This window comes from Rattus rattus, chromosome 4 (assembly GCF_011064425.1).
Source record: "Rattus rattus isolate New Zealand chromosome 4, Rrattus_CSIRO_v1, whole genome shotgun sequence".
Classification (NCBI taxonomy): domain Eukaryota; kingdom Metazoa; phylum Chordata; class Mammalia; order Rodentia; family Muridae; genus Rattus; species Rattus rattus.
Window position 1 is genome coordinate 30257239 of NC_046157.1, and position 17703 is coordinate 30274941.

A 17703-nucleotide genomic window follows, 5' to 3' on the forward strand; every position below is an offset into this window, starting at 1 on the left:
CCAGCCTTGATGTGAGGGTGTGTGCCTAGTCTTATTGTACTCTGTTATGCTATGGGAAGCCTGCTCTTTTCTGAAGAAAAGTAGAGAAGGAGTGGATTTGAGGGAGAGAGAATCGAGGAAAGAAGGGAGGGGAAAATGTGGTGGAGATGAAATATATGAGAGACAAAATTAATTAATTAAAAAAATAAAATTTTAAAGTGAGGAAAATCCAATGGCTTTCACCAAATTGATGGAAAAAAAAAAACAAAACTACCTAACATTAATTAAAAGATTATGAAAATACTTTTTAAAAAGTATTTGGCATCGGTCCCCAGCTCTGGGGAAAAAAAAGTATTTGGCAGAAAAATAAAAATGGCTATCATTGCCTCCAAAGAAAAACCAAGACCAAAAACTATGAACAAAAAAAAACAAAAAAAACAAGCAAGCAAACGCAGTATGGCAAAGAGCGTGTTTATTGAACCCTGCTGCAGTATGCAGGGTTAAGGTGGAGAATGTCCATTCTTTGATTTGTTTTGTTTTTTTTAATAGCATCTCTCTCTACAACACTTGTTGTCTTGGTACTCACTTTGTAGACCTGGCTGTCCCTGAACCCACAGAGATCCTTGTGCTTCTAAACCTCAAGTGCAGGGATTAAAGTGTGTGCTACTGTGCCTGGCTTCATTGTTCATGCCTTAATCATGTGTGTACTTTATACTGATTGACTTCTTCCAAAATAGCTTATTTGTATGAATACTTTTCATAATGGATTTTTTTAAAGATAAATATCTCTCCTCTCTCTTTCGTGTGTGTGTGTGTGTGTGTGTGTGTGTGTGTGTTTGTGTACATGTGTAAATGCATGCTTGTTTGCATACATGTATGTGTGTGTACATGTATGAACTATGGAAGCCAGAAATAAACCAGAAAAGCCTTCCAACTTGTGACATTTTAGCCTTGTTAACAATATTTTGCTTGTCTTAGAGAACTGAACTGAGAGCAGAGACTCACTGATTATTCTAGGCTGTCTGGCCAGTGAGTCCCAGGATTCAGCTTTGCTTGCCTGCCTAGCATTGGAAATACAAGGACACACCCACAACTGGCTTTTCATGTGGGCATCAAACTTGGGTTCCATGCTTTCATGGCAAGTGTTTCACAGACTAAGCTGTTTTCCCAGCACCAGCTGCCCCCTTCGACTTCCCTGTCACTTTTACTTACCTCCTTGATTTCCTGGCAGAGGGACTATCTTCTCTTCATGTCTTACTGGGTGAGTCATGGACACAACCACGTTCTGAAGACCCAGGGACCTCGCAGTTTTCAAAGAGATGCTGTAGATTTTAGTGACAGCCACTGTGGCATTGGGGTTCTGAACAAGGTATTCTTGTTCTGGGTGTACTGTGACTTGTGATGGGTAAATGGAGATTCCAGGGGCAGGCTTTCCCACAGCAGAACAACGAAGGCTATGAAGATCCTCAGAGCCAGGTATAGACTGGAGTTCAGTTACTAGTTCAGATACAGCTGAGGCAAAGAGGAGGAAACAAAATTACTAGAAAGACAAGCCATACCAAATTCTCTCCTGTGAGAGAATGGCATTTCCCCCCAATTTCTATATGACACACAAATGCTGAAAACACACCCCTATCTGATACCTCCTCACACACGTCATAAAACTTCCAGCACTTTCTTCTGTCCACTGACTGCTGTCTCAACTTCCATACAACTATAAATTATATTATACACATCCTCATCACTTTCCATTTATAGCAGCATAATGCAGGACTTGCGTTCTTACTAGTACTGTGATTTTGCTTATTTGAAGAATGTGGAATACTAATGCCCTTAGTTCTATTGTTCCTCTCAGGGGTCTCTATCTTTTCTCACAACTTCTCCATTTAGTAACTACACTCTGTACTCTTGTAGGTTTTCTCTTCTTAACTGAAGCCAGTGCAGCATAGCTTAAAGAAATGAGGTGGGAGACAGCACTGCCTAAGTGCGCCATGCCCATTGGCCTCCATTATTTTTCTCCTGTCTAAGTAACTTGGATCAAACATCATCAGCCTTCATTATCTATCTTCCTTAAGGGTAGTGTCCTTAAGAGCTATAACTCCATGATGTCTACCCCCATAATGGGACCCTTGAGGAAGGTGTTATATACTTGAAATGTTAAGGCAGGTTTGTTCTCCATGGCTGATGTGTGGAAAAGTGTTAAACAGGCACTTGTAGCAGGCTTCATCTTCAAATGTCACTCCTTGGATAGTCATGAAGGAGGTGCTGGGTTCCAGCATCTTGCACTGCAGCCTGTTTACGTATGGTGGGAGAATCTTTTCTCCATATTTGTGACTGTAAGTGCCAATATTGTGAGGCGAAGAGTCTTGGATTTTCTGCCAGGTAACTTGCAAAACATCTGCCAAACTGGTCAAATTGCAGAAGATGGTAACATCTCTTCCCAGGATAGCTGTTTCATAATTCTTATGCTTTATTCTCTGTGAAGACTCTGAAAAGGAGGTTCAGCGTTAAGGAAAGTATGCACGTGTACTACCCCAGAGGTACTAACAGCACTTCTCTTTGCCTTATGATAACCATTTTCATTGCCTCTTCTACATACTAGGAAATGGCACTCTCTAGACTGAGATTACAAGCAAATTTGTATCAAATCGTTTTCCAAAAGTGCAGTGGATCTGAGCTGTACAAAATCATGAGGAACCTCTTCAACACATGAGACACGTTAGTTAGAGAAACCCTGTTTGTCAGGAAGTTCTGTGCTCATGCTTCACATGGGCTGGTCTGTGGGACTGTGGTCTTCTAGCAATAGCATTATTTTCCTTTCCTGCACCTTAGCACTTTCATCTCCGTAACAGCCTTAACTGACACCACCTGACTCACAGTCTTGAATCGAATGAGAACACAAGCTCATCTGACAGTTAAAACCACTACAAACGTTTTAGTTTTCCTAAGTAATTTGTTCCTTGCCTGCAGAGAAGGATTAAATACACAAGAAAACCAAAATTAGCAAAAAGTAGGAGAAGAAAGAAAGAGTGAATGAATGAATGAATGAATGAGTGAATGAATGAATCAAGCTGTCCATCACTGATGCCATAACAGTTCCTGTACTGCTTAGCCCCTCATTATCATTCGTTCCCAGGCTTCCTGTGTCTTTACAGTTGGAGCTATACCATGACAGGAACCTTTCTCATTATCCATTTTGTTTACAAACATATTCCTTATCGGTGTCAGGGGTCGAACCCAGGCCTGCCTTCATTCTAATGAAAAACTTTATCATTAAACCTCAACCCCTCTTTTTTTTCTTTTTTTTTTTGTTATTTTATTTATTTACATTTCAAATGTTATCCTCCTTCCCATAAACTTTCCACAAACCCCATCTCATCCTCCACCCCCTGCTTCCATGAGGGGGCTCCTGCAACCACCCACTCCTGCCTCATCGCCCTAGCATTCCCCTATGCTGGGGCATTGAACCTCCACAGGACCAAGGGCCTCTTCTTGCATTGATGCCAGATAAGGCCATCCACTGCCACATATGCAGCTGGAGCCCTGGGAGCTCTGGGGATTCTGGTTGGTTGATATTATTGTTCTTCCTACAGGGTTGCAAACCCCTTCAGATCCTTCAGTCCTCCCCTAACTACTCCACTAGGGTCCCCGTGCTCAGTCCGATGGTTGACTGTGAGCATCTGCATCTATATTGGTCAGGCTCTGGCAGAGCCTCTCAGGGTACAGCTAAACCAGGCTCCTGTCAGCAAGCGCTTCTTGGCATCAGCAATAGGGTCTGTCAGCCCCTCTTTTGAGTTGACCATGTTTTTTTTTTGCTTCCTCTCCTCAAATATTTTTTAAAGACTATTCTAGGTTTTTAACTATGCTTTTAGTGGGGATATGCACCCTTGAACAGAAGGTAAGGGGTCTTTGGATCCCCTGGAATTTGATTGGCAGGCGCTGTGAGCCTGGTGATGTGGGTGCTTCCAACAAAACCGGGATCCTCCAAGAGAATATTATTTGCTCTTGACTCTTAATCCCTGAGCCACCTCCATAGACTATTAACCCCACTTCTTAAAGGTTCATCATAGATGTATATAATCACCTTAACATGAAGAAAACTGATGGTTTAAATGCTCTTTATTCAGTCACTTAGTATGAGCCAAAAATAATAGGATGATGTTACATACATTCTTAAATTAGGTCAGCTTGCAGTGATAGACAAATCCATAAAGCAGATTATTTTTATAACAAAAACACATCTTAATGAACGTGAGTCTGGAGACAAGTCGGTCTCAAACTTAAAACATATATATTCTGCTCAACTGTGAACCCGGCCATGATTCCGAGAAACAGATAGAAGTTGCAAAGATACCCTTTGTGTCTAGCAGGTCTGCTACCTTTACAGTAACACAGAACAGACATATTTCCAGGAAACTATCCACTTTCAGCAAGAGGTGCACACCTCAGAAGTTCATTCACACCGTTCCCTCACCTTCTATAGTCATTGTTTCAAATATGCTCACACTGTATGATTTGCTAACTGTGGGATTGTATCCATCTATGGTTAGCACACAGAACCAAGCACACATCCCTCTTAACCATTCATAAAACAGTACATGGCCTACCAGGTAGTATTTATTTGCCATTGACTTCCAGCTAAATATCTATAAAAGGAAATGAAGTTACCTGATTCTTGCTCACAGAGAGGAAGCAGTAAGAGATGGAGAATGCAATGGAGTAAAAAGTCCATTGAATCTGTTGACGGAGGTCTTCGCTAATCTTGTTCCCCTGCTGATTGAGACAAATATTTCCTCATACTTTTCCCCACCAAATCATGGTTGCTCATTAAGACATCATTCTTCCACATAACTTAATGGAATGCTCTTCCATTGAGACCCACCAATGACCATCTGTCAAAATCAATAATCTTTCTACAAGCATAAATATTCTTATTTCATTTAATAATCTAATTCTATCTCTTTTTTTGTAAATACAATTCAGGATTTATTAAAAAAAAAATCAGAGCTGTCCTGCTCTTCTGTTCTAGCACTAGAGAGAGGGCCCTACTGGGAATGAAAAGAGAAATTAGTCTAGAGGCAGATTTTTATAACAGCCCCTCCCTTTGCCAAAACCTCCCACAACCTCTATGGCTCTTGGGAAATCGCACCTGAACAGGCACCTCAGCCCGGGTAGAATGTAGTTGGCCTTGACCAGGAGGGGAAGCAGGCCCTGGGATCACGTTTCTAGCCCTTGATAACCCTGAGACCTGCTTCCCCCAGAAGCCGGTGCTGAAGCACCAATTGAGGGGTAGGGATGACGGTGGTGGTGGTGGTGGTAAGGAGAGTGATCTAATAACCTAGGCAAAAGAAGCTGAAAGGAGGTCCGGCCCCCAATCCAGTTGCAGCCCATGCCTGAGATCCTGTCCCATCTCCCTTCCCACTTGAACCCAAAAGGATCTTCTCTCGGCTGAGGATATTTCAGGGCAGTTCGACAGAGGCATGGATGAAAACTGCATCATCCCACATGTAATTTCGCTTTCGGATGTCCTGGTGGGAAATAAAATTTGGGTTAGCCAAAGCCCAGAAAAACTCTCATCCAAGGAGCCTTGCCAAGTGTCAGGCTTTTGGAAGTTCTTCCAGATTGGATCAGGGTGGAAGGTCTCAATGATCTGCTGTGGCTTAGCCAAACCTGGGTCACTCTGATCCAGCAGGGAAAAGGTGACCCGGCGGGCAAAGGGCCACTCAAGGAGATTGTTAAAGGCTCCTGGCAACACACAGATGTAGATGGAGAGATGCGTGCCCTCCCCACTGCCATTGGCATTAAGGAAAGCGATTGGCACCTGCAGCTTGTAACCGTACTTATATGTATAGAAGGCTGGGCTGAAGCACTCCAGGTTAGGCTTGGCCTTGGCCTCTTGTAGATGACGCCCTGAGTTGCCAATCTTGCAGATGAGCACTCCATCACTGCCTACGGGATAGCTCTTCCAGCTCTCTGCGCAGTTCCTGCAGCTCTTGCTGCTGTTGGCTCACCAGGGCACGCATCACAGCCAGAGGAGGCTTTACACTCTCCTCCACGTGACGTCCCATTGCCAGCTTAGGGCACCCGTGCTTGCAGCCAGACTCTTTGAAAGGGCAGAGCATGAAGTCAGTATTGCAGCTATCCATCAAGTGGATGGGGAGGTCCTCCCGAGCCACAGTGCCCACTCCACATTGGTTGGGGCAAGGAACAGGCAGTCTTTGGCACTGGTACTAATGACTCTGAATGGTGTCATAAACCTAGTACAGTAGGCACAAGGCTGGGTGTGCTTGGGGCACTCAGAAATGACATGCTGGGCCAACAGCCTCATCATGTGGGCACCACACTTGTTCTCACAGTATACACTCTCTTCAGGGCACACAACCTCGTGACTCTCGTAGGCCTCCCCACTGAAGTCACAGCCACAAAATTTCACACCTGAGGCTGCGCTAAGGGCAGTCCTGCTGCAGGTGGGCGGGCAGGTCATGCCGGCTCAGCTTGACCGGGCAGCGATTCGGGCAGGGAACTCCATTCAAGCTGCAAGTGTTCAAGTGGCCCTGTAGATTATGAAGTGTCCCATCCCAGCGACAGCCCTCCTCACTGTGGATGCAGCATAGAGCCAAACCTAACACCTGCACCTCCAGACCCACATCTGGGTAGATCTTGGCATAGTCCAGAGGAGGCTGGTCCTCGGGGCAATTGAAGACTCCTTCACTAAGGAACTTCTGCGGGTAATGTCACAGAAGCAGTGGCCACAATTTGACACCTGCACAGGCTTGCACAAGGGTTTCCCACACAGTGGGAACAGCACCAACCACTGGGGCTTTTCCAGGAACTTGTAGGCGAAGCTGGGCATAGTGGTCTCTATTTGTCTTGATTTCATTCTTCTGTTCCCAGAACCAAGTCCCCAACCCAAAGCTTCAAATCCAGCAACCAGAAATTCTGCATTCAAAATATCTATAACCTCACCCTATCCAGAAGACTTCCTCTTACTTGAATTCAGAGAAAACACTGTCCATGTGTTCATGGCCAGAAACTCACTATACTACGGCTTAAATATACATAATATATTTACTGTATTGCAGTCACTGTATTTACATTTTAATGTAAACAATACATTTACTGGAGGATTGTTTTCTCGATCCCTTATTACTTTTCTAAATAAGCACAGCTTTAAAATTTTCAATGCCTTTAATAGACAGAAAATGGATGCTGTTTCTATGAGCCAATCAAGTCAGGAGTTATGGACCTCCAGCCAGTAGGCACATAGCAGGGGCGGGGCTTGGAATAAGTAACTGTCAGTGAGGTTGCAGTTGGTTTTGGACAGTTCTGGAGTGAGAGGGAGTTCCTGGCCTCCACTTCTCACATTCTCTAGGACACTCCTGTGCCCTGGATGGTGAGCCCTCCTGTTTCTCTTTCTGGAAGTTGACCTTTCCAACTGGTGCTTGTTCTCTGGACCACCTCTGTTTGAAGATCAAAGGAAGCCACTGGGTTTAGCTTAGAGTCTTGGCTCGCTCTTGTGCTTTCTCATTACAACCAAAGACTGTAAGACCAATGGCCTTAGGGCGAATTTCTGTCTCACCCCTTCACTGTTAAACTTTTTATCAGGTCTTGAGAAAATACTCACCACCACATGGATAATGACTTCATATTGATGACGTACCCAGTAGCCATGCCCTAAAAGAAAGTGGGGTGGAAGATGGTGAGCCTGGGCTGTTCCTTATGAGTTACCAGCACTGTTGAGCAGAATTCCCTCCCTGTTCAGGGTCAGTGAGTAGGGAGGGTGTTTAATGTCTCAGAGTTCACTAAGCAGACGTTGGGACCTTCAGTTGTATCCAACCCCAATTGTGAGGCTTGCTCATGTGAGTAGGAATCCCATCACACACTGTCTGAGATAGTTCCTTCTCTGCCTTCCTACAAGATGGTAATGATGGGGGGAAAAAGTTTTCATGGACAAAGTGAATGGATGCAACTTCCACGCTATGAGAAAGGGAGTCTCTGAGCTTTGGTTGGCTGGCCAGTAAGGGTAATGTACACAACAGGGTGGACATTAATATCTCCACAAACAAAACCAAAACATTTCCTTGGTGAAATAATGTCTGAAACTATATAGGGAAATCATAATGGCTGAAACAATGTAGGGAAATCATTATTTTTCTCATAATGAGACTTGGACTCATAAATTTATTGAAATACAGTAAACTGATTTACTCTGAAGAAGTTTTGGTTGCATTTTAAATCTAGTTGTTATTTCTGTAGCTCTTGTACACATATCTTTAAAACATTAAAGACTAGTCATAAATTGTGTTAAACTTAATCTGGGATATCCCTAAATTTCAGTAATAATCAAAATGCAGAATAATTATATAATTTTTTGGGAACTGTTTGATTAGAATTAAATGTTTTAAAATGATTTAAAAGTGTTTTATGGAACTATGTCTTCCGATATGCAGTTCAGAACCAGAGACCCCTTTGCTGTATTAAATTCTGAAAGCAGGCAGAGAAGGTCAAAATGGAACTTGTACAGTTCCCAAGCCCCAGGATGCACTCTGGATCAATTAATTCACCTCCGAGGGAAGTAACCTCAGGATCAGCATCAGGATTTTTTTTCTTTTCAGTTTTCCAAGTGATTCATGCTGCTGCTGAGATGGAGTCTTACTGGAGAGACATAGCTGAGAGCCGTTGCTCTATTTCCAGATCAACCTCAAGCTCTTGTTTTCTTTTGTGATTTTTTTTTATTATTTTGAGGTAGGCAATTGTGTGTGTGTGTGTGTGTGTGTGTGTGTGTGTGTGTGTGTGTGTGTGTGTGTGTATTTGAGGTTAACTAGGACATGAGGAGTCCTTGCCCCAGCCCACAAGATAAGATTTCTTGAAAGCAATTAAAAACCTCCAATGTGAAACTGTCTGATCTTGGGAAGAAATAAGTTCTCTGTTTGTGGCTATTGTTCATTGTTTTAAACTCTTATCAGACTCATGGCCCGATGGTGCTCCACACAGGATAAAAGAAAGTCCTGGTTTCTATCAGTAAGGTCTGTTAGCTGTACTCTGGTTAAAATTTACCTGAAAGTAAATTTCACTTCCTCAAACAGTTGCATAACCTACACTAGCTTGTGGTCTCAATGGAGGGAGAAGGGTTCTGTGAAGGATTCCTTTCGGTAGTTGAACAGGTTCAAAACCGACAATGGCTGGGGAGCAGTCAGGACTGAGAATGGATACAAGGCATCACTGGCTAGCGCCTATCCCTTGGGATTGTGCAGTTTACATTTCGTTCCAGTAGAAAGTGTCACAGAAAGGAGTTGCATTCCTAATGTTTAAGGGCCATGAGTGAGGACTCAAGATACTTAAAGGAGAAAAATCACTTATTTCTCCTTATTTCTTTTAGAAGGGCATTAGGAAGACACCAAGAAGAAAAGTCCTATTCCCTTTGATCCCCTGTGAGTTTTTCAGAGACACAGAGTTTGAGACGCTGACTGTGATTAAATACGGGAATGGAAGAAGTTTTTGAGAATCTAACTACAACCCACAATGTCAAACTGAGTAATGCATGGCTGGATCTTCTCAAAAGCGTGTTTTTGAGCACTCCCCAGGACCTCCCAGAAATCATCTTGATACTATCTTTGATCTGTACGATTGGAGGTAAGCTAAGACCCGTCCCCCCTCAGTCTAGTCTATCTTGTAAGCGATATCAGATTGAGTTAAAGAAAGAAAGTAAGAGTGGTAGGAAATTAGAATTGTATACCTAGTTACATACATTTAATATAATACATTCAGATGAAAGAATTAAGCAGCACCTATCCTTGGAAAGTGATGGCATAGCTGTCATCAGTGTCCTTCACCTCTCTCAGATTAAAACACTTACAGCACAGTTACTACTATTCAAGGAGGAGGAGGAAGAGAAGAAGAAGAGGAGGAAGAGAAGAAGAAGAAGAAGAAGAAGAAGAAGAAGAAGAAGAAGAAGAAGAAGAAGAAGAAGAAGAAGAAGAAGAAGAAGAAGAAGAAGAAGAAGAAACAACAAACTGGAAATGGTGTTTTTCTTTACTTTCTTTGACATGTTTAGAAATTATACTAAAAGAATCAGAAAAAAAGTAAATGGAAGAAAATATACTGATACCTAACAGAGGATTGAGTGCAGCCTTTTCGCAGAAATGGCAAAGAAAACCAGGAATGTTACAAGTTACTGTGGTTTTCTTGGATTTTTTTCTGTTGGGCAAATTGGTTTTAGTTTGAGTTAATTATTCTTTTATTGGGGAATTGAAAACTAAATGAGCATCGTTTGGTTTACAACCATGATAGCAGTTATAAAAACGATTGCAAATACGACCCAAGGACCAATGGATGTAGCAATAGTTAACTGTTAAGTTATAAATAGTTAATAGTTAAGTCTCTAAAGAAATGCAATCAACCCAAAAAAAAAGTTATCAGCTAGTGTTGACATTGATTTTGTGCCAGCATGAATGAAGGTCTTGATCACATGTAAACAGTAATTAGTAGTAAATATCATTCTATTTCCTTGATATTTAGAAGTAGCATAACATATAATAGTAAAAGTCAGTAAATATGACATTATCTTGTCTATTAGTAATGAGTATAGATTTTACATGGTTCATCAGTAACAAGTATACTTTTTGCAGCATTTTTGAACATGCATCTGAAGGATTTTCCAATTCCTCTTCCTGTGATACTATTTTTAATTGGATGCTGTTTTGAAATTCTGAGTTTTGCATCTACTCAGGTATGTATAATAAATGAATATCAACATTATATCTAAGGGTTGCATAAATGCAAAGAAGGCTAATGAATTTTTGAAAAAAAACAAAAACCTGATCTCCTTCCATTTAAACAAGCAAATGATGTTTGTAATATATTAATAATAATAATAATAATAATAATAATAATAAACCACACTGAAAGAACAGAGCCCACAGTTTGGAAGCACAGAGATTGTTGGAAGTGAATATGTGCACAACTACTGAGGATAGATCAGAATTCAGAATCCTAGACAAGAATTTGGCCAGGAAGATAGCATGGAGTTTCAATCACAGTATTCTGGTAGTAAGATCATTCCGATAATGATCCAATACTGTTGCAATAGTTAAAAAATGTTTTATATGTTTTGTAGAAGACATGCTTGTCCCTGAAAGGGGCTTAGAATAAGATATATAAAGAAATAGAAATTGAGTCTATTCCATGAAATGGAAATGACAAAGACAAATGAGATTTAGACACAGAAGTGACAACATTAGAACAGTTGGGATCATGTAGACAGAGGAGAATACTTACTATAAAAAATGTAGACTGTATTCCTGATGCATTAAACAGTGCTCCCACCCAGAAATTTGAGGAAAAGCTTTTTTTATAAGAGGACAAAACAAGAATTGTTTCCATTGTGCAGGCTCTGTGATCTCAGTTTCTGCTACTAAAGGCCTTCTCCATACATGAATGAAAGGCGCAGCTGTTTCACAGCCTATATATGAAATGAACAGTGAGTCCGATTTAGCCCAAGGGCTGTATTTAGCCAATGACCACTTTAGTTGGTCAATCCAATGAGTGTGAGAGCTGCTCTGAAAATGATGGATTTTTTCAGACATAGCCAGTAATGTTAAGAGAGTCTGTCTATCTGTACAAGGACAAAAACTAAACTGTTCACTTATCTAATCCTAGATAATTCTTTTGACATAAATTCAACTCTTAAGTCCTTCCAATGTCTCCACCAGGGGAAGATACCTTTTGCCATGGAACTGTGACCTGTCTAAGATAGGATTCTGCAAGCTAATAAGCCAGCTTGCCACAGTTTCGATTTCTGAGAAAAAGCAGGGAACTGGGCCAGAAGTAAAGACTTTCAGAAGAACAGCAGTTATGGGATTGTAAACTTTATCCTGTGCCTGTTCTCAAAACCCTGATAGCACAGGCTAAAGCCAGAGAGGCTAGCTGAAGTCCACACATGTGGTAGGCTGCCCCACAGAAGAAAGATGAATGCTCCTAGTAGAACATGCAAATATCTACAAGCATCAGGATAGATGACCCCCCTTGATATTTCACTACTCACACGAACTTCATCTCTGTTCCAGCCTAGACCTCTCATTCTTTCACAGATTGTGATTGAACATGGCTTTTTCATAGCTCCTGGGACTCCATGGGATCATTTACTCATTTGTAGATTCTTATATGTAAGAACCCACTTACTTAAAATACTTTGTTCTCCTCTGTTTCTGTAAACCTGCTATATGGTCTTTACTACCTGTGTCAATGTCCTCTCCCTGAGAAGGGCCCAGGGATGTGTATTAGCTTTCCTCCATTATGTGTTTCCATCTGCCAATCAGATGCAAAGTTGCATATCACCCAACAGAATTGCTTCAACCCCATACTGTATTGTATCTTTCTGAAACTTTCTTTCTCTGTTGCTAGAGAAGGCTCTCGGGCATGTGTTCTATGCTAATAAAGGGCAAATATGTGTGAATAATCAATTTTATATGACTAGATCCAGTTATATGCAGATGCCATACAGTGGATGGACCCAGACATGTTTTTTGGGATATTTACACCAGTAATTATCTTTAATGTTGCATTTGACATGGATATATACATGCTTCAAAAGTTATTTTGGCAGGTAATAGTTTTGCTTTTATATTACACTAACCATGTTAATTATGTTCGGTTTATAATATTTTATCCCAAAATAGAAAATAAAGAGGATGGGGAAATTATAGTACATCAGAGTGGTGAATCTAGAAAGAAACAAACAAATTGCCTTAGGGTTTTATTGCTGTGAACAGACCATGACCAAAACAACTCTTATAAGGACAATGTCTAATTGGGACTGGCTTACAGGTTCAGAGGTTCAGTCCATTATCATCAAGATGGGAGCAAGGGGCGGGTGGAGCTGAGAGTTCTACATCTTCATCTGAAGGCTGCTAGCAGAAGACTGAATTCCAGGAAGCTAGAATTAGGTTCTTAAGCCCACGTGCACAGTGACACACCTACTCCAACAAGGCTACACTTGATAATAGTGCCACTCCCTGGGCCAAACATATACAAATCATCACACATATATCGGCAGTGTTCTAGAATATTGGAAGCTCAGGAGAAAGTTGGAGAAGGGAAACAATTCTGACTATTTTACTGCAAAATTTGACACTCATGATGTTAGTTCTGGAAACCTGTAAGAACATGACAATAAAGTATATTGTATCAAAGAGGAATGAATTTGATGAGCAATGTCCTATTTTAAATCCCTACCATCTAACACTACAACTGCTAGGAGCAGTGAAAGTGCAGAGGGAGACCCACAGAAGCAAGTGTAACCCAAATCCCAGCGGCATCTGAGTACCAAGAGGAGAGGGCTCTATTAATGAAAGCCACTGAGATAAAACTCATCTGGTCACAAGCTGTGCATATATATCTTCCAAAGCTTTCAGAAATAGTTCTGTAAAAGGAAGGCTCTGGCCTAAACACCATCAGAAGCAATGCATTTTAATTTAAAACCAGGCACACCGAGTTCAGACAATTGACCAGAAGGAACGGGTAATGGGGGAGCAGTAGCTGCAGAGAACTGTGGTACATGTTGGCCCAGAAGACCTTTGCTCAGCCACTTCCTGTATCTCTATTTAGGTGGGGCAGGTGGGGGGTGTTGCTCTAACAGAGCGAGCTAACAAACCGCTAGCCAGTCCTCTCTCTGGTCTTCTGCTTTCCAAAACAATGCAAGAGAGATCTGATCTCTCTACCGCCAAAATGTCTTTGCAGATATTATTAATTACAATTCCTGGATTTATGATTAATTACACCTTAATACTGTGGTATCTGCAGTCTGTGAATAAATTATCTTTAAAGACCATCCCCTGGCTACTGTTTTCAGCTGTACTTATCAGTTCGGATCCTATGCTTACTTCAGCCTCCATAAGAGACCTTGGTAAGTACCCCTCTCTGTTCTCTTCTCCTTTCCTATACTGAGGACAGATTTTGTAGCTAACTCATCTTCATCTGAAGCTCCTTTGTCAGAGATGGATTTCACCACATGCAGTGGTGTGGTAAGGGGATGGACGATGTGGAGGCCTAGCACGTATTGTGCAAGTGATGCTTAGTAAAGAAGGAAAGACCAATGAGGAGCTTATCTCGCATCTAGAAAGAGCAGTTTCCCATCTTGGACTAGGGTCATACAAGTATCTCCCTTGCACTGACAGAACAGTTTGTACCAGCACTTTATTATGTACACACTGTAGTCGACTTTCCTTTGCTCGATACTTACTATCCTTTGAAAACAGCCAATAGGATAAGGCCGCTTTAAATGCCCTTTGTAGTCACTGTCAACATTAATCAAAAGCCAGAAGAATAACAAACAATAAAATTACACATCATAGAATTGTTGCGGTATATACTATTTAGAACAGACTACACATCAGTAGCTAATTTGCAGCTTGGTCTTTATATGGGACCAGTAACGAGTGGAGCAGGGGTCGTCTCCGATTCTGTTCCCTGCCATTGGATCCCCTTCCCCTTCTGGATTGCCTTCCCTGGGTAGGCTTCAGTAGGAAAGGTTATACCTACTCCTGCTGGGACTAGATGTCCCAAGGTGGGGTGGTACCTATGGGGTTGGGGTTCTCCCTTCTCTGAGGAGGAGAGGGAGCCACAGGAGGAGGGACTTGTAAGGGTGGGGCTGGGAGGAGAGGAGAGAGTGGAGCTGTGAAAGGGATTTAGAGTGAATAAAATAATTATTGGAGAAAAAAATTTCCCATCAAGGAGGAAAGAAGTAAAATATCGAGTTAAATCATTCGGAAAAGCAAAATAATACAGTTTTTTAGTGTACAGGAAAAATGACCCAGTTTCCCCATTCGATCACTTTTTAATAATGGACAATAGAAATATTATTTTAAATCAACTATTAATATGGATTAATCATGGGTACCTACACACACACACACACACACACACACACACACACACACACACAGAGTAACAACACACATATTCTCATCAATTTATTTTCTACTCTCTGGCCAGATAAATGGGACAGGGATGCTCTTAGAAAATAGAAATAGAATATGAGAGACACGTCAAGTGTAAATACATGAAGAAAGAAGAGCTGAGTCTTGAAGACAAGGAGATTAATATGGTCAGGGGAGAATGTGTTTATTTTATTATATGCTGTGATACTGAGAATGGAATTTAGGTTTTGCAGCATGATAGACAAGTGTTCTGCCATGTGCTACACCTCATGAGAGGCTTTAAAAATATATACTTAGCTGGGTGGTACACACTAGGCATCCTTGAACATGGGAGAGTAAAGCAAGAGAAGCATGATGTCAAGACCGGCCTGAACAACAAAAGGAAATACTGTCTCCCAGTCAATGCAAGCCCGAATCTGTCATTAACCGTGGGATCTCATCCTCTTGAGACTACACCTCCAGGTCCCTACCTTTTGTGGATTTCACCAATCTAACAGTTTCTTATTCAAAAGACATACATTTGTATGACATCCAGTTCTGGACCTATTTTAATCTCTGAATCTTGTAATCTAGTATTCCACTGAATTTCCCTTGTCTTTTTTAAAATGACAATAATCTAATTGGTGTATTCTGGAAGGCTGATCTCACAAATTTCTATCAGTTTTGGAGTTTTGTTGTTCTTCTAAAGTTGAGTCTTTCAAAAGTATTTGTAAAGGGTGCCTTTCTCTTAGCAGCATTTTACTTGATCTTGAAAAGCAACGGTTTGCGCTTGTGAGTCCACGGGAATGTGCAGTGAGGCACTAGTGGGTATGCACCCGTGAGGACTGAGAAGAACCTCAGACATCATCCTCCTGATTGGCTCTCACAACACTTGAGTCAGGATCGTTCACTATGGAAGCTCACAAGTTTGGTGTGGCTGGTCAGTCAGGGAGCCGGGGAACTGGCTGTCACCCTCTACCTCCCTAGTGCTGGGGTTACAGGTGCAGAGGGACAGAATTTTCACATGGGTTCAGGAGCTCCAGCTCAGGTCCTCATGCTCGTACACAAGCAGTATACTGAGTGCACTGTGTCTCTGTCCTCTAAATATTTTAGAACTCTATAAATATGACTTTTTATTTATGCACTTGTGTAAGTCATGCACGGTTGTTTACTGTTCACAGTAAACCAATCTACCCAGGCTGTAGAGTGCAGGTCCGTACAGGACATACATTTGCATTGTCTTCTTGAGATGTTTTTGTTTTTGTTTTTGTTTTTCTTAACTCCAAATTTGTTATTCCTTTTCAAACAATCACTGTTTGCTTAACTAGTTGTATTTTATGAACTAGGGTAGTTATACAATAGTACGTTTCACTGAATAATGAACACCCTAAAATGTGGTGGCTTAAAGCTACTGTTTATTACCTATACAACGGACTGTAGTTAATTTAGCGTTTGATTATGATAGTAGAGACTTAGAGTTGGTAAATAAATAAATTTACTTGTTTTTTTCCCAATGTGACAATAGTTTAGGTGACACAAATCCATAGCTAAGAACAGGTCTAGAATTGGACTCTCTATGTCATAAAAACACATCTTTTGAGTACAAAATTGCTAGCTTGGAGAAATCCACAAAAGATAGGGACCTGGAGGAAGAGGATCTGGAAGCTGAGAACCCATGGTTAATGCATGCTAATAACAATTTTATTCTTTAATATTGATGCAGCTTTATCTTCTTGACATGTGTAGGTCTTTCCAGAAGCCTCACAAATTTAATTAATGGCGAGAGTCTACTGACCTCAGTGATATCCTTGATTATATATAGTGCTGTTGTGCAGATCAGTTTCAAGTCAAAGCATATGAACCATACCCTAGGTAAGGATATTTTTCTAACGTCTTAAAAGCTGAATTGGTTTCTTAAAGCTTCTTATGTATTATCTGATTATAAATTATGCTTATAGAAAGTAGCAAGTGTTGGCAGGGTGACTTGACCTATACGACCTATACGTAGCATGGTTTCTCACCACTGCTGTCACTCTGCTGTGGGATCAGGTGAAACTTCCCATGGGGCCATTGGTGAGAGCAGCCTTCAGCAGGCATAGGACAAACAATGAGGTGACAGGATTTTCTTGTTACTACTGCAGTTGTTTTGTTTTCGTCTGTGTATCCCCCCCCACCAAAAAAATAAAACCCAGATAAACAAAACAGCTTAGAAAATAAGCCAGTGGTTGCTTTTTATTGTTTCGGCATTTGTACATTATCCAGTGTCTGTTTCCCCAGGTCATGGTAGCTAGGAAACTAATTAGTGAGTAAACTTTCAAATATTTGAGCCTATGGGGGTTGGAGGCATTCTCATTCAAACCACCCCATCCTACACTAGGATAATGCTACAGAATCCAGTGAGTTAGAGCAGTTTGTGTTATGAAGACTGTCCTTCATGTTTCCCAAACCATCACCTCCTTTTGTATAATTTACTTATTTTCATTTTATGGACATTGGCATTTTCCTTGCGTGTATGTCTATGTAAGGGTATCTGCATTTCCTAGAACTGGGATTACAGAAAGTTGTGAGCTGTCATATAGGTGCAGGGAATTGAACACAGGTCCTCTGGAAGAAAGTCAGTGTGCTCAACTGCTGAACCATCTCTCCAGCCCCCATTCTCTCCTCTTTTTTTTCCAGTGGCAGGAAAAAACCGTGCAAGTTTAGAACTCAAATGCATACAGGGCCATTCACAGAATTCTCCGGTTATACTCTACTTATCCCCAGAGATATTCCTCTTTCTACTAGGCAGATCTAACATTCCTTCCTTCCT

General features: G+C 41.3%; 2 protein-coding genes and 1 pseudogene across 2 annotated transcripts in view; 1 reads left to right on the plus strand and 2 right to left on the minus strand.

The window, feature by feature from the left end:
• LOC116898877 (OX-2 membrane glycoprotein-like) overlaps nt 1–5191 on the minus strand; it is a 29392-nt gene extending 24201 nt beyond the window's left edge. The window contains exons 1-3 of the mRNA XM_032900249.1: nt 4648–5191; nt 2129–2467; nt 1192–1491 (exon numbers count right to left, since the gene is read on the minus strand). Coding sequence (XP_032756140.1) covers nt 1192–1491; nt 2129–2467; nt 4648–4711 — 703 coding nt within the window. The 5' untranslated portion in view covers nt 4712–5191. The remainder of the gene's footprint in view (nt 1–1191; nt 1492–2128; nt 2468–4647) is intronic.
• Nucleotides 5192–5309: 118 nt separating this feature from the next.
• Nucleotides 5310–6832, minus strand: LOC116898303 (annotated as a pseudogene).
• Nucleotides 6833–7254: 422 nt separating this feature from the next.
• The window catches only part of Slc9c1 (solute carrier family 9 member C1), a 71335-nt gene continuing 60886 nt past the window's right edge, over nt 7255–17703 (plus strand). The window contains exons 1-6 of the mRNA XM_032899293.1: nt 7255–7372; nt 9359–9612; nt 10608–10708; nt 12455–12583; nt 13717–13882; nt 16641–16766. Coding sequence (XP_032755184.1) covers nt 9465–9612; nt 10608–10708; nt 12455–12583; nt 13717–13882; nt 16641–16766 — 670 coding nt within the window. The 5' untranslated portion in view covers nt 7255–7372; nt 9359–9464. The remainder of the gene's footprint in view (nt 7373–9358; nt 9613–10607; nt 10709–12454; nt 12584–13716; nt 13883–16640; nt 16767–17703) is intronic.